The following is a 23,524-nucleotide window of genomic DNA, read 5'->3' as shown; positions in this document are numbered from 1 at the left end:
AAGTAACAGTCTCACATGCTGAGGGAATCATTACTGTGATTAGGATGAAGGTTACAATGAAGAGGGAAATGGTAACTGATTCAGTAAATAACTGGACTGTAGTCCTCATCTTTAGATCGAGTGGATATGCACTGAGATTTTGTTGCAGGTCTGTGTGTATGCATATGTGTGCAACTATGCAACAAGTGTGTGTGTGTGTGTGTGTGTGTGTGTGTGTGTGTGTGTGTGTGTGTGTGTGCATGATTCATACCAGAGGGTGAATCAAATCTTTGAAGCAAAGTCTCATATTTAGAGGGAACATTATTCATAGTTGGTTTTGTGTCTGTATATAAAAATAAATAACCAGAAAACATTTTTGTAAGACTGACAACCTGGAACACCGCTGGATGGTAACAGATATCGTAAACGTGGTTGTAATAGCTTCATACATTTGAAATGGAAATATTATTTACTTGATGTTAATAAGAATATATTATTATAATACATGAAAATTATACTTGCTCAGCTTTTTTTCATTCTCATGCCTTTATTTAGATCACGTTGCTTCTCTCTGTTCATGTGCTAGCTGGTTACACATTATCGCACATTACTTCATGGTATGTTATTGGTAACACTCACGTCAATGCTAATTCATGTAGATATGGACAAAACGGAACATTGTCAGCCGTGGATGTTACAAACCTACCTAGCAACATTTAGATGGAGGCTGGGTAGGGAGGGGAGGGGTGGAGAGGGCCGGGGGGAGGGAGGCCGTGTTTGTTCGCCCAGTCTATCCTTCCCTTGGCTTCAGCAACTAGGGGGGCTACCGATTATTGCTTTCAGGTGTACATAGAGTAGTGAATAGGTAGGTCAATTTTTTATTTTCATTTTTTTTTTTTTTATGGTTTTCATGGTGTTGAAAATCGCTTTGGATAATCCTGTATATGTTTTGATGTCAAAATATGGCAGAATTACCGGAAAATACTGCCAAAATAAGGAGGGGTGCAGTAGTGTTTAGTTGGGGTGTTTTTTCGGTTTTCACTGGTTTTTCTGAGTGTTTTTTTTGGTGTTTAGCATTACTTTGGATATTGCTGTGTGTGTTTTGATGTGTAAATATGCCTGAATGGCTGGAACACACTGCCAAATTAAGCATAGGTATTATGCAAGTAGGTTGGGTATAGGTTGAAAGTGGGTATATGTAGGGTCTGAGTATGGTAAGAGAATAGTTTTCATTATTTGGATGTTGCTACTACCTGGATATGCCTTTGGCTCTATTATGTCCAGATAAATGAGGGATTAGTGTATGTATATATATATATATATATATATATATATCCATCCATTCATCCATCATCCAATCCTACATTGCCCCATGAGGAGCGTAGAAGCCCGGGGCTAGGCAGTTGGTCTCGACATTTAAGTTGAGTGACCAGCCTCACTCATCCCTGAGTGGCATTACATGAGCAATCAACCCCAACCACCCCTTGGATATAAACCTTCACCGGCTCAATCCAACTGGAGCGCATTAATTACCCACGAAACCACCAGGTGCCAAAATTTGGTTATATGGTTACCACCCAGCATAATAAATGGTTTCCTGGTGTACAGGAAACCATTCGGCTTGTCACTCAGTGTAGAGTCGCCCACAGGCAGAAGGAAGAGGAAAGAATGAAGGAAAGAAAGACCGAAGAGGGAGTGTAAAGTCACCCGTAGGCAGAAGGACAAGGAAAGATTGAAGGAAAGAAAGACAGAAGAGGACGGAAGGAAAGAAGAATGGAAGAGAGGATATATATATATATATATATATATATATATATATACCGTATATATATATACACACAGTAATACCTCGATATATGATACCCCGGCTTAACGATGGGGGTAGAAATTGCACCATACCCCTCCTAACGATGGCCAAACCCTGGTTGAACGATGGGTTTTGATTTTTCTTAACGATTTTGATGATATTTCAGACTGAAATTGTGTGTTTAGGTTGATTTATAAACTGCTTCTAGACTACAATTAATGTGTTTTAGCCACAGGTGGGGTGAACATTGTCATTTTGGGGGACAGTTTACTAAGCTTGATTTTTTCCAGACTTACATTTGATGATTGTCATATTATATTTGTTGGTTTAGGTGAGTTATTTACAGGTGTTAGGCTTAGATTAGCTTCCTTGACAGCTGTTAGGCCATTTTGATTGCCCTTTAACCTGTTTTGGGGCACATCTGGGTGGGTTTTGGACTTGGTTTGGGGGGAAACCCAAGGCTAGTAAACGGTCCACGTTGAAATACATTTTAAAGGACCCCGATGTACAATACCCCGCCAAACAATGGGGTTTTGCTTAACCAATTAGATCGTTAAACCGGGGTATGCCTGCATATACAGGTTATCCCTTAATTCACGCGAACTTTTTTCAACCGATTTTGGTTATCCACGAATTTTTCGTACAATAATTAAAACAAAATTATAGTATTCAAATAAGTAATTTCAATACTCAAGAGAAATAAATAAAATATAAAAAAGGCCTACCTGCTGCCCATGTGCACACATATATGTATGTGTGTTTGTGTGTACTGTATGTGTGTGTGGGAGCCTGGGAGGTCGGTCTACCACGCACCACACAGTCAGTTTGAATCCGACGTGTAGTGGGTGGTATGCGGGATGATGAGATAGTGATTTTGGGAGGGGACTTAAATGGTCATGTAGGTGAAGCAGCACAAGGTTATGAAGGAGTGCATGGGGGATGTGCATATGGTCCAAGGAATGCAGAAGGGGAAAGGATACTCGAGTTTGGGGAGGCAACGGACATGATTGTGTGCAACACATATTTTAGGAAAAGAGACAGTAGGTTAATTACGTATGAGTCTGGGGGAAATAGCAGTCAGATAGATTATTTTCTGGTTAGGAGGGCCGATAGGAGGTTAGTGAGGGATGTTAAAGTTATAGGAAGTGAGGAGTGTGTGCAGCAGCACAAACTATTGATTTGTGATATGGTGCTTAAGGAACAAGTGATGAAAAAGAGGACTTATGTACCTAGGAGGAAAATATGGAAGCTGAAAAACCAAGTAGTAAGGGATGCCTTCTATAGCGAGTTGAGGAGAGTGGTGGCTGAACAGGGAGCTGTAGACAGAGGCGTTAATGAACAGTACAGAGCCCTCAAGAACAATTTCTTGAGAGTTACTGATGTAACATGCGGCTGGACAAGAGGACCACCAAGACATAAAGTAACTTGGTGGTGGAATGAGGGTGTAGAAGCTGCAATTAAGGAGAAAAGAAGGCTTTTCTGGGAATGGAAGAAGGGTGGTAGCAAAGAGGAATATTTGGCTGCCAAGCGTAGGGCTAGGAGAGAGGTATACAGGGCAATGTCTGAGTCACAGAGCCAATTACTTGATAACCTAAATCATGGGGAAAGGAAAAATATATTTAGGGTGGCAGGTCAGGTGAAGAGGGATAATCGGTATATCATAGGTGAGCAGTGTGTGAAGAATGATGAAGGAAGGGTAATGGTGAACAGTGAGGATATTAAAGATGCATGGAGAGAGCATTATAACTGGTTGTTGAATGAGGAGTTTGACTGGGACAGGGAAGGTTTGGAGCCAGCAGATCCAGTGTCTGGCCCTTGGCCTTTGATTGATACTGCTACTGTGAGTGAGGCAATAGGCAGGATGAGGGTGGGGAAGGCAGCAGGTGTGTCTGGGTTGACTGCCGAAATGTTGAAGGCCTCAGGCGATATAGGGGTGAGTTTAGTCACTGACCTGATAAATAGGATTATTTATGAGTGTGTTGTCCCGGATGATTGGCTGAAGAGTGTAATTGTAATTGTGTATAAAGGGAAGGGTGATGCCCTGGAAAGAGGAAATTATAGAGGTATAAAGCTTTAAGATCAGATAATGAAGGTAATGGAGAGAGTTTTAGAAGGTATGATTAGAGAAAGAGTGAATATTGCTGAGGTGCAGTTTGGGTTTATGCCAGGTAGGGGGACTACTGATGCCATATTCATTGTTCGATAGCTTCAGGAAAAATATATTGGTAGGAGAAGGGATCTTCAATTTGTTTTTGTTGATTTGGAAAAGGCCTTTGACAGAGTCCCTAGAGAGGTGGTGAAGTGGGCAATGAGAAAGCTTGGCTTGGAGGAGTGGCTGGTTAGGGTGGTTATGGCTATGTATGTGGGTGCTCACACCCAGGTAAGAGAGAATGGATATTTGAGTGATGGGTTTTCCATGAATGTTGGTGTGCATCAGGGGTCAGTTTTGAGTCCCATGGTACTTGAAGCCCTTTCACGTGACTTTAGAAATGTACTCCCGTGGGAGTTGTCGTATGCTGATGATTTGGTGTTGATTGCAGAGAACGAAAGGGAGGCGGAGGAATGGTTTAGGAAGTGGAGAGATGGTATGGGGCACAAGGGCTTAAGGGTAAATGCAGATAAAACAAAAGTGATGATATCTAGGGTTGTCAGAGACTAGGGAGAGTGGCCATGTGCAGTTTGCCACAAGGGCGTGGGAAATAATTCCATCTTGTGCGGTGTTTGTGATAAATGGGTGCTTAAGAGATGTAGTGGTATCAGAGGTAGACTGCGAGATAATGCTGATTTTATATGTACGGCGTGTCGATGAGAGCAGGTGGAGATTGTCAGACGTGAAAGAATTGAACTTGCTGGTGAATCTCTTGAGTGTGTGGAAGAGTTTTGTTATTTGGGAGACATGTTTTGTGCTGGAGGTGGGGCTGGAGCTAGCTCTGTGGCTAGGGTGAGAAGTGGTTGGAAGAAGTTCAAGGAGCTCTTGCCTCTCCCTACGTGCTAAGGGGTCTTTGTATGCAGCATGTGTTAGGAGTGTAATGCTGTATGGTAGTGAGACCTGGACAGTGAAGGAGGAGGATATTTGCCGGCTCAGACGTACAGAAATGACAATGATTAGGTGGATGTGTAGTGCGTCCCAGCGTCCAAGGTCTGGGGGGGCTGGGTTCATGATGGAAGTGTTGAGAGGTAGGATGGGACTGGAGTGTATTGGTATTGCGATGAGGAGAGGTGGCTGAATCGGTAGAGAGGCGGCCTGCAGTCCTCATGGACGCAGGTTCGAATCCCGGCTGAGGCAGGGAACAGTTTAAGGATTTGAATTTCATAAAAAGCAGACTTTCCTGATCTACCAGATTACCCGCCGACATGTCGTAAAAATACCCCCGCTAATACAAATACACCAGTCCTGTATGAGACAGCCCTAGCATGTATTCAATATGGACGGTGGGTATTAGTGCCGAAGTGGTGACATGTGGAGGTGTAGGAGGACTACTGGGCCTTGGGATAGGCTACTGCCCCTGAGATATAGGCCCTGAAGCCTTTGCCCAGAGTCGGACACACACACACACACACACACACACACACACACACACACACACACACACACACACAAAAAGATTGAGATGGTTTGGATATGTGTAGAGGATGGGGGATGATAATTGGGTGAGGAAGGTGAAAGGTGTTAATATTGGGGGTGGGGTTATGAGGGGTAGACCGAGAAAGACATGGGACGAGGTCATTGTGTGTGACCTCAGGGTTAAGGGACTGAACAGGGAGGCTGCAATGGATCGTGCAGCATGGAGAGCCACCATTAGGTGACCAAGGCCGATGCATGCAAGCATGTTGGAGCCTTTAAAAATCGAAAACGAATTATATATATATATATATATATATATATATATATATCTGTCTATCTATCTATCTATTACCAGACGCCTCAATCCCGTTTGGGGTGGCCACAAACAAATTGCCTCCAAGTCGCCCTGTCCCCCGCCATTTCACTGCCCTGCTCCCAACTCGCACCCCCCTCTCTAATATACCTCTCCACCCCATCCCTCCATCTCATCCTCGGCCTCACCCTCCCTCTTCTCCCCTGCACCTCACTCACATATACTCTCTTTGTCAGTCTTTCACCCTCCATCCTCTCCACATGGCCAAACCACCTCAGTGTGTTCCTCATAACGCTTCCTATCACATCCACACCACAACACTCCTTTACATCCTCATTCGTTAGCCTGTCTCTCCATGTGACTCCACAGGCTCCTCTTAAATAACTCATTTCCACTGCTCTCATTCTTGACTTGTGTCCTTCCAACAACGTCCAAGCTTCACTTCCATATGTGAGAGTTGGTATCACAATACTGTCATGTAGTAACTTTTTCACTTCCATGCTCACTTCCCTGTTTCTTATCACTGCTTTCAAAGAACCAGCAACCTTTCTTCCCTGCTGTACCCTTTCAAGCACTTCACCCTCCAAACCTCCATCCTTACTCATCACACTACCCAAGTACTTAAACGTACTCACATTTTCCAATTCCTCACCATCCAACCTTGCTGTACATTCACTGACTTCACCTCTCCCAAAGACCATCACTTTACTCTTCCCTACATTCAACTTTAGATTCCGTTTCTTACACACTCTCCCAAACTCATCCACCAAGCCTTGCAGCTCCCCTTCGTCTTCACTCAACAACACAGTATCATCTGCAAACGACAGTACAGGGAGTTTCCAAACACTATCCTCTCTCACAAGGGCCACTCCAACATCCACTACCCTACCTTGTACCTCTTTTATTACCCCATCCATGTACAGATTGAACAACCATGGAGACATGACACATCCCTGTTTCAACCCAACTTTTGAAGAGAAAAATTTACTTAGTTCACCATCCACATGCACTGCAGCCTTAGCACCATCGTACATACTCTTCACAGCATTCAACAACTTCCCATCTACTCCATATATTCTTAACACTTTCCACAATCCTTGTCTATCCACCCTGTCATATGCTTTCTCCAAATCCATGAAAGCCGCATACAACTTCTTTCCCTTCTCTAGAAACTTTTCCACTAAAGATCTAAGAATGAATATCTGATCTACACAACCTCTTCCCTTCCTAAAGCCTCCCTGTTCTTCTCGAACCAATTTCTCTGTTCTTTCTCTAACTCTGTCAGTAAGTATCCTACCATACACTTTTCCTATTATACTAAGAAGACAAATGCCCCTATGATTACCACACACTTCTTTTTCCCCTTTTCCTTTGTACAAGGGAATAATTATACCTGACTTCCAATCCTCCGGGACTCTACCTTCCTCCCAGGCCAATCTGCACATCTTCCACATCCATTCTACTACTATCTCTCCCCCATGCTTCAGCATTTCACCACACACTCCATCAATTCCTGGGGCTTTCCCTGATTAAACTTTCTTCATTGCTTCCACAACTTCTGTCCTACTGATTTCTTCCTGTCTTATCACCTCCCTCCTTCTCCCAGCCATTCCCCAGCCACTTATACTCGCATTACTTCCATCCTCTATGTTCAACAATTCCTTAAAGTGTTCTCTCCATCTGCTCATTTTTTCTCCCTTCTCCACTAGTAATCTACTATTTTTATCTTTCACTCCCCTGCTTACTTCACTTCCACCCTGTCTTACACTTTTCACCTCTTTCCAGAACATTTTCTTACAGTCTCTCCACTTTACACTCAAATTCCTTCCAAATTCCTCATCCACTCTCTTCTTACTCTCTCTTACTAATCTTTTCACCTCTCTCTTTCTTTCTACGTATAACTCTCTCTTCCGCCTCTCAACTTCTTCCATGCCCCTATTGCTCATCCATTCATTGTATGCTTTCTTCTTTTGTGCCACAGCCTGTCTCACCTCTTCAGTCCACCACGCTGTTCCTTGCACCTCCCTCCGTCTTCTCTTCCTTCCATACACCACATCACATGCTGCACATATTTCTTCTGTAAATATCCTACACACACCTTCCACGTCTCCCATCTGCTCCAATTCATATTTGCCCAGTCGTTCCTCCACTTCTCTCTTATACTCTGCCTTTTTCTCATCTTCTTGTAACCTTTCCACTCTCCTTGCAACTACTCCTTCCTCTCGTCTTTCCCTTCTTCTATTCCTCCATCTTACTTGAATCCTAATTCTGGCCACCACCAAGTAGTGGTCAGAAAGTCCACTCTCCCAACCTCTATAAGCTATTGCATCCACTACACATCTTCGCATCCTTTCATCCACACACACATAATCAATCATTGCCTTCCTTTCATTCAGTTCACCACCCACCCTTCTCATCACTCGCCATGTATACCTATGGATCATTTTATGCCTGAAGAGGGTATTGGCTATCACCAACCCCCTCCCAGCACAAATGTCCACTAATGCACTGCCATTCTCATCTGTCTCAGCAGGCACACCCCATTCACCAACTATTCCATCCACCTTCACATTCCCAACTTTACCATTTATATCACCGATCAAAAACACACTCTCATTCCTTCCAAACTTTTCCATGCACACTTCTGCGTTTGTCCATAACTCTTCTGTCACTCTTCTAGCATGATCTTGCGTTGGCGCATACACACACACAATTGCCCACATTTGTATTCCAACTTTCAACTTTACCCACACAATCCTTGACCCAACTGATCCATACTGTCTTATGCTCTTCTTCCATCTTTTACTCACAACTATACATACTCCTTCCTTTGCCCTCTCATTCTCACCTACTCCTGCACATATACCCCATCCATACTCCCATTCTTTCACATTTTGTCCTCTCCATTTTGTTTCAGTTATTCCACATACATCCACTTTTGCATCCTCAAGCACCTGGACAATCTCTCTCTCTTTCACCTCATCATTCGCTCCCCTTACATTCCACGTTCCGATAACCATGTCGTTTGTCCGGTCCCTGGTCGTCATCGTTTGGTCAGTCCTTGTCCGAGGCTTATTGTTTGTTTTTTTAGTTAGTTGTTTTCTGGGGAGGGGCACTAGCCCTCCGCCAACCCTTTTAGTCGTCTTTTACGACAAGCAGGGATACTGGGGGAGTATTTAAAAAAAAAAAACCTACCCATATATATATATATACACACACAAGAAAACCTCTACAACTCGGCATAATACATGTGCAAGCCTTGCCGAGTTAGCCTATTTGCCGAGTTGTAGGGGTGAACTTTAAGTTCCCCTCCCAGCACGCTCACAAAAAAAAGGAAAAATGGAAAAAAAAAAAGTTTTTACAATGAACAGTAAAAGCTGCCTTACCATGATTCCATGCAGTTGTAGGTGCATTCCAAGAATGGAAGACTTTTGATAGTTTTTGGAGTTGTTAGGGTGCTCAAGATCACTTTTGGGCACACCTTTACTGTACTGTACTTGACACTGTACACTATGTAAAGCAAAATTAACACTATAAATGCCATTACTGTAATGTATTTATCATTTGTTCTATACTGGGGAACTAAACACTAAACACTTAAACCTTACTGTACAGAACTTATTCACTAAACACTGGGGTAGCACTGGGAGAAGCCATGGTTAGCTTCTGCAGGTACAATCCACTTAAGAGTGCATAAAGCCCGGGTCACACGAGCACTTTTTTCGGCAATAAATAGCCGGCAACACAAACTCGGCTGAAACTCGGCTAGAATTGCCGATATTTTGGTGAGTCGGTCGTGTCCGTCTTTTATTGCCGATTTTCGGCAATACTACGGAGCAGAATTGACAACTGATGCTTCACCTGAGAAATTTGTGAAGTTTTTATATTTTAATCAAGCCAATGCTCATTAAAAAGATATATTATATATATGTGAGGGTGGCAGACATAGTGAGTACTGTCTTGACCTCTGTACAGTATTGTGAGAAGACAATCATAGAGACCTGTTGTGTGAGAATAAAAAAATTTTGTTTAAAAATGCTATTTTATGTCAGCTATTGATTCAAGTACAGGCACAGTATCCAAATATTATACAATCTATTGTTTAAACTTAAAGCAAGACAGTCACAGTACGAAAAACAAAGGTGTACCAGCGTGCAGCAAACTCCAAGTGAACATCTCTTCAAAACAATTCGCGATGGCAAACATAAAGAAGAAAATGGCTTGGTGTCGGTCTTCTGAGGCCTCATTACTTGAATATGTGAGGCAGAATCCATGTCTGTGGGACCCAAGAGATCCTCTTTATCACAAAACCAAGCTGAGGCAGGAGATTTTCAACAACATTGCAGCCACTCTCATGGAAGAATACCCAGAACTCTCACAGCTAAATGGAGGTGAGAACAATTTACATATGAAAATATTTCATAGTATCTAAGACTGTAGTTACCTGTATTTACTATTATGTTCATCATAAAGAAGGTAGCTTGGATGGTAAACTTTTACAAGTAGCCAGTACACCCCCTGCCCCCCTTCCACAACACTTTCTGGTGTATTTTGATTAATTTTTTCTTCCCATTTTTGTATTGGAAATACGTAATTTTGCAAAATCTGCTCTTAGTCCACATTATTGCAGGTGGACATAATATACAAAAATACCAAAATTTGGAAATACTTCATATGGGTTTCTTTAATAGGCCTATATGTGGATGAGTATTTAAGAAGTTTTAGTGTCAAATGGTAAATACCCCTTTTTCAACAGCAACCATCATAAATTACCAGGGCAGTCACTGTATGAAATGACTTTCAGATTCAGTTCAAGGATAGGTTATTCAGTTGGTTAATTTTTTTTTTTTTTTAATAGAAATCAGTATTATCCCTGAATCACACACCCACCCACACACACAAATGTTCACCCAAAAATTGAAGTTGACACCAAAACTTCTTAATTGGGCTGCCCAACAAGGTACCAGACAAACTTACCTGATGCTAAATAACAAAGTGTCAAGGTTAGGCGTTCGTTGGCAGTCACTGCTTCACGCATGTTGGTATTCTGCTTTTCAATTACTGGAGTGACCAGGGTAAGGAGCTCTTGGAACTGCCCCTGGTCTAGCCTAATCCAATTTCTCAGGCTGGCTGGATCTTCTTCTCTTAGCTCCCTCATCAGTCTGAAAGCCATACTCTCTTCTTTCCTTCTCTGTAGCCACTCACGACTCCACAGACGCTTCCTTCCTTTCTTCTTTTGCTTCTTTTTCTTCAGAATAACAAACATAAGCAGCTATATTATCATCCATATCTGTGATGTTGTTGTCTACCCCCTCCAGTCAAATCAAACAGACCTGCTTCAACTTGTTATTGTACACGTACGACTCGGTCTGGCACCGAATAAACAGTTGAGCCGAAATCAGGAACAAACCTGGCTAACTGCGTGTGACCAGACTCGGCTTCATATTCTCACAAAATCGGCTTGGCTGTATATTGCCGATTATTTCTTGCCGAAAAAAGTGCTCGTGTGACCCGGGCTTTACACTTAGTCACAAGCAGAGCGAGTGAGAAGAGAATGCAACAAAGAAGGCGGACGAATGCAAACTGGCCCACATGTGGCGCGCAACAGGCTTGGTTTAAATCCCCATGCACACGTGATGCCGGGTTACTCCTGCTGAATGTCAGTTCAACTCGGCACATTACTGAGTTGGGGGGATTTTTGCCGACTGTCTTCCTGTCACGCATGCATTTTTGGGAATTTTTGAAGTTTGATTTTTTAAATTAATATTTTAGAGCCTTCTCGAGTTGTAGAGGTTTCCGATTTGAAGGATGACTAATTGTAGAGGTTTTACTGTATGTATGTATATAGTTTGTAAATACTCACACTTTATCAAATTGGTAGGGAAGACTCTTGCATATTATTCTAGTACTTACACATTATGTAGTCATGTAGACATGGTATCTTGCTACTCGGCAGAGTGTAATGAATATGGGAAATTCATTCATTCATTTGATATTTTAAGGTCTTATAGAGTAGTCTTCATACAACATAAGATAGGTTATGCAGAACCTCATGTAAAATCGATTTCGCGCTGAAACATGACGTGTTTACGTGTAAAATAGGGGGTTAGGTTCTAGGAGCCTCGTATTTTTCATTAAAACTATATTTAAAGATAGATTATTACAAATACGTCTGCCCTAAGACACCGCAAACAGTATGTTTACATTGGACCTCACCGACTGGATACATAGTACATAGTTACTGCATACTAACCTAACCTTACCGATTAGTTTTGCCTTCTAATACTCCCCATAAAAATTTTAATTACCAAGGATTGCCACTAAGCCTCTTGAAAGTCCTCATTAGAAATCAAGCAAAACCTTGACCTAAACAACACATGAATAATGACTGCCCAGCGTCACGCATATTTTGTCACGAATCACTTTTGGCACCAAAAAAAAAAAAAAAAAAAAAAAAAAAAAAAATACAGTGTGAAACTTTTTGAAAGCCATTAGTCATCAACAATAAAGGAAAAAAAAAACTATAAAGAAGTCGTCAGCATGGAGTGATTGCATAACTCACTTCTCAGATACACACGAATGAAGTAATCATGTAAAATAAACCAGTCAGTCAAGCAGTATAATTTGTATGACTGTATAATTCACAAGTACTGAACTCACATAATTATCTTACTTAACTATTTGTGTCAACACTTAGTGTCTTCGCATATCACAAGATCTGAATTTACTTGACCACAGACCGTCAGTTCATAAGAAAGATCGACCACAAAACCTTTTTTTCCGTCTTTTTTTCACACTCGTTGCACTAAAGGCGAATACATGAATTTTACTGCTCCTTCATCATTAACTGTTGTTTTTTCCAACAAGGAAAACTATCCATATCGTAAACATCTCGACTCATTTTATCTGTCTGGTCGTTTGCTTTTAACCTCCAACACCACACACTACGTCGCCCAACAATTTTACATCTTCATTTAGAATAAATGCTTTTCTTGTGCTCATAACACTTTCAGGGTGCTTAGGCATAACTAAAGCTATTTTGGAACCACATGCTCAGAGTTCTGAGAGGAAACGTGGAGCAAGGAAATAAGCAATAAACTTCTCATCATGGCGACTGTTCACACAACACTGAGGTTGGCAGCAGGGCTGAGCAGGCTGTGGCAGGTGGTATGGGGGTCGAGGAATCCAATCAGTGACTGACAAAAGCATAACACACGAGTTGTATATGGAAATCCAATACCATAACACCCATTTCCCACAGTTTCTCTTGTGCAGTTGAGTGGTATACCGTGCTATTATGTAATTATGGGAAAAATTAAATGCCTGTGTTATTGTAAGATCATTTTTTCGTTTGGTCTTAAATCGTGACTCAACTGCACACTCCACCTGGGCATCTTTTATGAAAGATACTTTTATTGGTTCATTCAAGAATCCACATTGCATAGTTCTTAGAACTGTCAATATTAGAACTATACAGTTGCACTGTGCAATTCAGCATTTGTATAATTATCATATGAAGTAATGTTTTTAAAGTTCCAGGTTCCATTGTGTGTACATTACACATGAATGGTGTCTTTTATACAGTGTTGTTAGTTTCATTGCAAGAAAGTAGTACAATAAGTTCTTGTTATAAGTCATAATTTATAACATTATATTTGCTACAGCACTTTATATAGTTCATGGTGTATTAACAGATACAATGTGTTAGACTGCCTTTACCACTTTGAACAGTAACTTTCCAGTTTTCCCCAGTTTACGGTATGAGCTATATGGAGAAATGTGTTGTATTTTGAAGCTCATCCTTAACTTATATTGAGGAGTGATTGTATTACTGTGAATTGAGAAATTTATACTAATATTATCTTGATTAATGTTAATGAAAATTCACGTAAGTTCACTTCGTTTCTCAAACCAACACTGACATGACGTCAATCTTAACAGGAAATCATCGACTCTGTGGTGAATGGAAGCAGCGACCCGACTGTGAAGCGTCATCGTGGGGATGGCAGTGCACCATGGCTAACCCACCTGGCCACACAGGCCGATCCTGTCTCTGTCAAGCTGCTCTGTGGGGCTGACTTGCTCGAGTCGTTCGCCAAACCAGGGTTGTGGAAGGATGAAGATGTAAGTGTGGTGGATAAGTTAGATGCATTCTTCAAACTAGAATTGTGGATGGATGAGGGTGAGTTAAGTTAGCCGTAATTTTGATGTGGATAAGTTGGATTAAATGAAGCAGTGGTAAGTGTCCTTTCTGGTTTATTTTTTTATTTTTTTATTTTTTATTTTTATTTTTATTTTTTTCAGTTTATTCCATATTTTACTGCATTGAATGAGTATTGAAGCACAGTTATACCTTGACTTTAAAGATCCACTTTATATACCTGCAAAATAATGTCAGTCCATCGTTTGCCTATGGTCATGGCGCACGACTCTGAGGTTGTCATTATCGTACCTTGGCAACCTACCATTCAAAAGTGTATCTGATTTCGTATCTTACACGTATCATATTATTATGCACGAATATATTATACACGAATCACATGCTTCTCATACATGAAATCAGACGCACTTTTGAATGGTAGGTTGCCAGGGCACGATAATAACAACCTACTAGTAAGAGCTGTGTGGCGTGACGATAGTAAAAAAGTGGGTGCCACTTCCTTTTTATCTTTTCCATCACCATATCATCATCATCCTGCCTGTTTTTTTCCACCTGCATGTTGGGTGAGCTAGGGCACAGTAGGCCAGGGAAAGGAAAAATATGATAGTGGGAGAATTGGGCATATCATATCATCCAAAGTATGATTTTCACTCATGCTAATGCGTATTCATCTGTAAAATTTAAGTATAAGAAAGATTTCTTCTCTGCCACTGCTCAGTAAAATTACATTTTCATGGTCAAAATTGATTATTTCTGTTATATATTGAAACATAACATATCTGTCTAAGTTGGAAGAGCTTGTCTCCTTTGTGTGGGCAGTGAGAGGGGCACAACGACCCCTCTCCCTTCTGACTGGTTGTACATTTTCATAAATCTCATGAAAATTGTGAAGTTGATTATTCAGTTAGAAGGGAACGGTTCATTTTGCCCCTTTCACAGCCCCAGCAGTGGAGATGAACTCCGCCAACTAAGGTGGATTCATCAGTATGCCCATATACAGGCATACCCCTGTATCCAACACATCGATAACCAAATACTCGCTACACCACTTTTGCAATCAGAACACTGCTGATTCGCTAGTCCGAACTCTTCGCCTCTAGCTAGGTTAGAAATGAGCATATCCAAATGCAGATAGAGTGGTGTATGCAGCTCTCTCAGTCCTCTCTCCATCCCCTCTCGTTTCCATCCCAGCTATGCCTGCTTCTGCAAGGGCTTAAAGAAAAAAACTTCCACGGCCAAGTTTGCCATCGGAAATTGGTTATATTGGTAAAAATTGTATACCATTATCTTATACTATAGGATAAGCTAATAAAAACACACAAAACTGATGAGTAGAAGTACAGAAATGCAGTGAGCATAAACTTGTTTGAGAGTAAAAATAGCTTCAAATAACTTTCAGCATTCATGCCCAAAATTTTGCCCACACCATGCAAGAGCTGAGTAAATGTCTAGGTGGAGAATTTCACGAGCTTTCTTGTGGTGTTTTCGGAATTTTGTTACGACCAATAGTTTTTGAGTAAAAAAAAAAAAAATCGCCGAGCATGGTGTAGGATGGAGGAGGGATGGGGGGAGAAGAAGGAGGGGGATGGAGGGTGTGTGTGTGTATTTACCTAGTTGTGAAATCCAGGAAATGAACTACTCTCATGGGATCACTTCTCTGTTCTCAGTAAGTTAAATTTTCCTTTGAACTCGTTTGGATGAAGGGTGGTAACAGAGGAATGCTTGGCTGCCAAGCGTAGGGCTAGAAAAGAGGTTTACAGGGCCCAGTTGGAGTCACAGAGACTTTTACTTGATAACCTAACTTGTGTGAAAGGGAGGAATATGATATTTATGGTGGCAGATCAGATGAAGATTGAGAATAGGGATCTCATAGGTGAGCAATGTGTGAAGAATGATGAAGGAAGGGTTGTGGTGAGCAGAGGGGATATTGAAGATGCATGGAAAGAGCATTACAGCTGGTTGTTGAATGAGGAGTTTGATTGGGACAGAGAAGGTTTGGAGTCAGCAGATCCAGTACTTGGCCCTTGGTCTTTGATTGATACTATTACCGTGAGTGGGACAATAGGCAGGATGCAAGTAGGGAAGGCAGCAGGTGTGTCTGGGTTGACTGCTGAAAAGTTTAGTCTTAAAAGATGTAGGAATGAGGTTAGTCGCTGACATGGTAAATACAGTTACATATGAGTGTGTTGTCCCAGATGATTGGCTGAAGAGCGTAATTGTAAATGTGTACAAGGAGAAGGGTGATACCATGGAAAGAGGAAATTACAGTGACATAAAGCCTTTAGACCAGATAATGAAGGTAATGGAGAGAGTTCTAGAAGGTGTGATTAGATAAAGAGTGAATATTGATGAGATGCAGCTTGGGTTTATGCCAGGCAAAGGGATCACTGATGCCATATTCATTGTTCAAGAGCTTCAGGAAAAATATATAGGAAAGAAAAGGGAACTATACTGTGCTTGGTTTTTGTTGATTTGGAGAAGGCCTTTGACTGAGTCCCTAGAGAGGTGGTGAAGTGGGCAATGAGAAAGCTTGGGATTGAGGAGTGGCTGGATAGGGTTGTAATGGCCATGTATGTGGGTGCTCACACCCAGGTAAGGATGAATGGAGATTTGAGTGATGATTTTTCCTTGAATGTTGGTGTGCATCAGGGGTCAATTTTGAGCCCCTTGTTGTTTATCATGATACTTGAAGCCCTTTCATTTGACTTCAGAAATGGACTCCCATGAGAGATGTAGTATGCCGATGATTTGGTGTTGGTTGCAGAGAATGAAAGGAAGGCAGAGGAGAGATTTAGGAAATGGGGAGATGGTATGGGGCAGAAGGGCTTAAAGGTAAATGCAGATCAAACAAAAGTGATGTTATCTTGGGCTGGGGGCGGTACTGTCAAAGAAGTGCGGCCATTTGCGATTTGTCACAAAGGCGTGGGAAGCAATTCCATCTTGTGCAGTGTTTGTGATGAATGGATGCTTAAGAGATGTAGTGGTATTAGAGGTAGATTGTGAGATAATGCTGATTTCATGTGTGCGGTGTGTTGGGGAGAGCAGGCGGAGATTGCCAGGCGTGAAAGGTTTGAACTTCCTGTTGAGTGTGTGGAAGAGTCTTGTTATTTGGGAGACATGTTATGTACTGGAGGTGATGCAGGAGCTAGCTCTGAGGCTAGGGTGAGGAGTGGTTCGGAGAAGTTCAGGGAGCTGTTGCCTCTCCTGACATTGAGAGGGCCCTCCTTCTGTGCTAAGGGATCTTAGTATGCAGCCTGTGTTAGGAGTGTAATGCTCTATGGTAGTGAGACCTGGGCAATAAAGAAAGAGGACATTCACAGGCTGAAATGTATATACGTGGCAATGATTAGGTGGATCTGCAGTTTTCTTTGAGTGCAAGTCCTGGGGGGGGGACAGGGTTTACGATGGATTGAGAGGTAGGATGGAACTGGAGTGTATTGGTGTTGTGATGAGGAGAGGTAGATTGAGATGGTTTGGGCATGTGGAGGGGATGGGTGCAGAAAATGAGAAATGTCAAATCATGGGGTAGGGTAGTGAAAGGTAGACCGAAAAAGACCTGGGACGAGGTCATTGTGTGTGACCTCAGGGTTAAGGGACTAAATAGGGAAGCTGCCAGAGATCAAGCACCATGGAGAGCTGCCATTAGGTGACAAGGTCGACACATGCAAGCATGTTGGAGCCTTAAAAAACTAAATGATTTCTGTTCAGGCTATTTCACAGGTCTGTGCATCTGTATGGAAAACTCTTTCTTGATATCCATCAAGCAGCTTGGCTTTTTCAGTTTCCTCCCTTGTTGTCTTTTTACTCTCCCATCCCATGCAAACAGATCATGTCTGTCAGTGTTTTATACTCCCATCATAGTCCTAAACACTGCAATCATGTCGCCCCTCTCTCTCAATTCTTCAAAGTTAGCAGATCTAGGTTTTCCAGTCTTTCCCTGTATGACAGATCTGCCAGGCTATGGACCATCTCAGTTGTTGTTCTTTGTATATTCTTGATCTTGTTTATATCTTTCTTTTAATGTGGGGACCACATAACTGCTGCATATTTCAGCCTGGGGCAGATCATGGCTGCTATCAATTTTTTCATCGTCTCCTCATTCATGTAATGAAATGCTACTCTCATATTAGTCAAGAGATTATGTCTCTGTTTTGTTAATGTGCTTTTTAGATGACAAATTATCCTGGACCAGCACTCCCAAGTCCTTCTCTTCTCTTGCTTTTGTGATTAGTTCATTACCCATTAAATAATTCAGTGATGGTCACTTGATGCTTTTACCCATTTCCAATATTTTACTTTTTTTTTTTTTTTCACTGAATTTCACTTCCCACATCCGGCTCCAGTCATGAATCCTGTCCAGGTCCTCCTGCAACATTTTACAGTCTTCCTCAACTTCTGCTCTCCTCGTTAGCTTTGCATCGTCAGTAAACAGACTTGCATAACTGTTCTTTCCATCTACCATATCGTTTATGTAAATCAGGAACATTACTGGAGCTAACACTGAGCCTTGTGGGACTCCACTTGTTACTTCCCTCTATCCAGACATCCCGTAGTTTACCACAGTCCTCACCTGTCGGCCTCTCAAGAAGTCTCTCATCCACTCCAAAAGGTTCCCCTTCAGTCCTCGTATGTGTTCCAATTTCCACATTAGTCGCTTGTGGGGTACCCTATCAAAGGCTTTCTCCAGATCTAAGTACTGTACACACAGTCCACCTAACTCTCTCTTTCTTGTAGCACGTCAGTCGCCCTTGATTAGAAGCTCAACAGGTTTGAAACACGTGACCTTGCACTTCTGAATCCAAACTGACTTTCTGCCAAAATGTCCATCTCCTCCAGATATTTTATCCCTCTGTCTTTCCGGATTCTCTCACACAATTTTGTGACCATGTTGGTCAGGGACACTGGTCTGTAATTCAGGGGAACTTACTTGTTCCCTCTCTTATAAATTGGTACCACATTGGCCCTCTTCCATTCCTGAGGCACTTTCCCTTCTTTCAGAGACCACACAATTAAACCATGAATCTTATATGCCAGTTGTTCACTGCATTCCTTTAGTATCCAGTTAGAGATCCTGTCTGGTCCTGGGGCCTTCCTCACATCTTGAGTTTCCAGTAATTTGTATTCTTCGTTCACTTCAACTTTTACGTCTATTACTTTCTAGTCACTCCCTCCTCCTCCACAAAATCACTTTCTCTTGTGAAGACTGATTGGAAGCATTTGTTCATTATTTTAGCTTGCATAACCACATCTTTATAGAAATTTCCTTCTACTTTCAGCTTATTGATTCCATCCTTTTGTTTCAACTTGCCATTAACAAACCTGTAAAACAATGTAGGGTCATCCTTACATTTGTCAACTAAACCATTTTCGAAGTTTCTTTCTTCCTCTCCACATATTCTTGTATACAGTCACTACTCGTTATACGTTGAACCGATATGTGATAATTTGCTACAACGATAACAAAAAAGTTACTCCCCGAAATCCGGTTTACGATGAATTTCCTGCTATAACGATATTGCCATCGGAAAATTTTGTATGAAGTGCCAGGCGCATGCAAGGCAGCTGTCGCTCATCTCAGGCAAGATGGCGGCCCTGGCGTGCTGAGCATTGTTTTGTTTAAGTTGCGCAGTCCTGCCACCCCTTCAAAGCCCTGTCTTTTCCACTTGTTCATATGTGCCCCCCTGCTATCGTCACCTCTCAGCCAAGCATCATATTACAGTATACATCGTGTAGCACCAGGCCAATGTTATACAAGTGTAATTACTGTGATGTTGCAATGAGTAATGCTGCCTTTATTGGTGTGATAGTGTTTGTTTTGGTGAATTACTGTACTGTGGATTTGTGTAAAGTGACTAACAAAACTGTGTTTGGCATGGCTGGTAAGAAACGGACTTGTGGGTAGCCCAGTGGTAAGGGCAGTGCCAGTGTAGGTCCCAGTGCTAAGGTTGGTGCAGGTATGGGACCCCCAGCCTCGGCGGGGACGACTTAGAGATGACTTGGACCGACACTGGAAGTGATTAAGGTGGGTTGTCATTTTTGTTTCAGTTTTGGGTAGGTGACTTTGAGAAGTTGAGTTGACCTAACCCCCTTTTTATAATGTGTCTCAGTCTCCCAATTTACGATAAACACGTTATACGTTGAGATATGACCTGACGTAACCCCATTGTATAATGAATAGTGACTGTATTCATTGGTGTTTAGAAATGTAATATCATACATAACAAATCTCTTAAGTTACTATGACAGAGTGGGAGAAACATTGCAAGAAAGATATGGATAGGTAGACATTGTATACAGGCTGTCCTTGTTTTAATGATGGGATGCATTTGGGAAAACCCATCTTTGAGCCGGGGTGTCATTAATCAGGGACGTTATAGCATAGAAAGTATAAGGATGCGTTGGAGAGCCTTGGGATCCCTCCCTCCCCCCAGCCAAATCCAGAACCCACCAAAATGAGTCCAAAAACAAGTTTCTAGTTCACTCAAGCCCCCAAATAGTTTTAAAACAAGCTAAACTAAGCGTAAAATCAGTTTATAACTCACCTAAACCCAAAAATAACATCAGAAAATCATCAGAAATAAGTTGGGAAAAAATCAGAGTTAGTAAACTGTGCCCAAAAATGACAGTGTTCACTCCATCTGAGACTAAAACACATTAACCCCTAAAGTACTATGACTGACGATCATCAGTTTGCAAGTTTGCCATGTAGAGTCTAACGACTGATGATCGTTGAAGGTCTGTCAAAAACTTCCAAGCACAAACCAGCCCCTTTTATGACGGAAATGGTTCCTACCCAATCAGAACTAGGGAATGAGATGATGGGATGAAAGATCCCACCCCCGTTACAAAGCACTACAAAGGAAAGCAAACAGCAACAGACCTTATGGTCCTTTCGAGGCTGTTTGTTACAGAGTAGACTATGACTACGAGATCTAGTTCTGCGTGCTGAAAGATAAGGACAGTAAAGTAAGAAGGCTCCCCCCCACCTCCAAACCCTACAGTTAAATCATCATCATCATCCGGACCTCCTTTCCCACCCAAGGGCAGGGTGAGGAGTAGCAATGTCCAGACAGCACAGACTTGCCCAATCCAAATAGACCACACTTCCAGTCACTCATCATTCAAGTCCCTGGAATCCTGGCTCTTCCGGACACGCCAAAAAACATTCACCACATTCTGCGGCTTCACACAAATGTATCCGGTTGAGTCAATCCGGACGCTGCCATGCTCACAAGGGGTGCCAAAATCCCTGATCATGCATGTCTCCTCACAATATTCATCCAGCCAGCTCAACCTCATGTCAGGTCCCTAGCCTCACCGACTTCCAAACCTCTCTTCCTCAGACACTCATGCACCATATCTCTCCACCTTCTCATTGGCCTACCTCGCCTCCTTCCTTCTTCAAATTCGCTCAGGTAAACCTTTTTCACCACGATTGTTATCCATTCTTTCCATCTGACCATACCACATCAGGACAGTCTCTTTGATTCTGGTGTCCACCAACTTCCTCACTGCACACCTTTCATGAATCACACTATTTCGCTTTCTAACCACCGTCTGTACTCCACATACATTCCTCAACAGTCCCATCTCCACTGCTCTTACTCTTGACTTTTCATGCCACACCATAGTCTCACACCCATATGTTAGAGTTGGCACTAACACTCCCTCATGTAAGCCTTGTGCAGCTGCAACACTCAAGCCTCTGTTTCTTATCAAGGCCTTCATTGCACCAGCTACTTTTTTCCTCCAGTTGAAACTGGTAAGAAAAAGTTAGAAAAACCACCATGCAGCATGGAAAAACTGACATGGAAATTTTATGGGAAAATCCGAAAAGGAAAAGTTACATTCTATAATACTTTATTTATAAACTACCAGTATGAATAACTTGGAAGAGAAAATAATAAAGTAAAATGAATAATTGGATAAATAAATAATGCATAACACCATGTACGGGTACGATGAGTTAACGGGGGGTGTGCGGACACAGTGTGGAAATTGCACAGCGCACAGTGTGATGTTCAGGGGTGGTGTGGCAGCCTTGCCTGGCGCTATTAAGGTAGGCAGCAGTCAGTCAGGCCCAGCTCAGTTCATTCCACTGAAACTAGGAGCGTTCCCATGCGGGACAAGCACACAAGTCACCTCCTGAAGCAGTGACCCCTGGTTCATTAAAAAGAATCCTGATGGTGGTCACTCTCATCTTAAATGTCAGGACCAACTGCCTAGCCCCGGGCTCTTGCGCTCCTCATGGAGCAACGTAGGATTGGATGGATGGTCACTTGACTAACAGGGACCCACAGTGATCCACAGGCCATCACAGTTCAAAAGTATGAGTAGTGACTGTTAACTCAGGGCTATCTGTGCAGATCCTAGTCTGTGCATATAAAGTAATCCCTCCATTATCTGCTGTAATAGTGCCAAAGGCATGTCCGGAAAGTGGTCCCGTCCAGAAAGTGGGCACCTGCCTGCTGGACTGGTACTTAAGGACTCTAACCCAGCCTAACTTTGAAAGCCACCTAAATAACTCCCTACCGGACATGCATAGCACCTATTTAACCCTTTAAACGCGGATCGTCGCGTTTGCGACGCTCGGCAAAAAGGACATAACGGCGGAGCGTCGCGTTTGCGATTCTAGTAAATTTTGAATAACCGTGGGCAGGCAGGCTCCAGCTGGTATTGTCTATCAGTACCACCACCCTTTAGCTACTTTTAGCACACTTGACCTTTGTACCACTGACCTCCATTGTTGCCAAGTGTCGCGTTTTTCCCCCGTCCCCCCCCCACCACGGCCCCTGCCAGCCTGGCTGTGATACATGGCAGCGCTCTGAGTGCTCAGAACTGTAAATCTACGCTCTCCTCTCACAAGCAGTTTATGCTGATAGGAAACGCTTGTTTCCCCAGTTGTAACACTAGCTTTTTTTTCTCACGGTTTGCCCCTGTTTAGCGTCAGTTTACCGCAGGCTTTCAAAGTGACATTATGGCGAGTTCTAGCTCTTCCGAGTCAGTGCAAGTGGCCGACAGGAACGAGAATAAAGTGACGGGCGTAAGGCAGAATAAAAAGCGTGCCTTGGTGATCTTTTGGGAAGTAATATGATTGAAAATAATGTAGTTTACATGTTTTTAGCTGTGAAAATGGAAATGTTTGTTGAGTGACGGGAAGACCGCCGCCGCACTGCATGTCGGCCGTACGCTCCGTTGATTTTAGCCTTATTTTCAGTGCTTATTGTACAAATACGGATACCTAACTACCTTTACGTTGTAGTATAAAGTTTACTGTGACAGAATGAGGCTGTGGTAGACGGGAAACCGGGTTGCTGGAGGTGTGAAAGTGAAGATTTGGTTACCCAACTTTGCAAGTCTCCACAAGTCCTTGGGTAGTCCACGAAGGCTCAACACCTGTCTCTGGAGAAAGCTGAATGTAAGTACTATCTGCCATACCAAGTATAATGTTCTAGGGTTAATCTCTGATTTTTGGCTAATATTTTCCTACAGGTACTCAGACCGCGATACAACCCCGCCACTCGGGGGGGGGGGGCGCGACTGTTCACGGCCGCGTTTAAGGGGTTAAACCTATTTAAGACCCTATTCACACCAGTAATGGACATAAAGCATGAAATAAATGAAAAGGAACCAAAGAATGAGGAATTAGAAGTGACTGTACCTCAGCCAGGGTCATTACAGCGTGTTTGTGGCCGGCTT

General features: G+C 42.4%; 1 protein-coding gene across 6 annotated transcripts in view; it reads left to right on the top strand.

Annotated features, from left to right (window-relative positions):
- Positions 1-23,524, top strand: part of Nmnat (nicotinamide mononucleotide adenylyltransferase) — a 534,591-nt gene that overhangs the window by 217,771 nt on the left and 293,296 nt on the right. For all 6 annotated transcript variants that reach the window (XM_080280512.1, XM_080280515.1, XM_080280517.1 and 3 more), the window contains one exon: positions 13,606-13,788. In XM_080280512.1, the coding sequence (XP_080136638.1) occupies positions 13,606-13,788 (183 nt within the window). The remainder of the gene's footprint in view (positions 1-13,605; positions 13,789-23,524) is intronic.

This window comes from Coenobita brevimanus, chromosome 85 (genome assembly GCF_032717465.1).
Source record: "Coenobita brevimanus isolate Jiangsu-jjx chromosome 85, ASM3271746v2, whole genome shotgun sequence".
Lineage (NCBI taxonomy): Eukaryota > Metazoa > Arthropoda > Malacostraca > Decapoda > Coenobitidae > Coenobita > Coenobita brevimanus.
The sequence above is the reverse complement of the archived record's forward strand: the minus strand, read 5'-3'. Positions and strand labels throughout refer to the sequence as shown.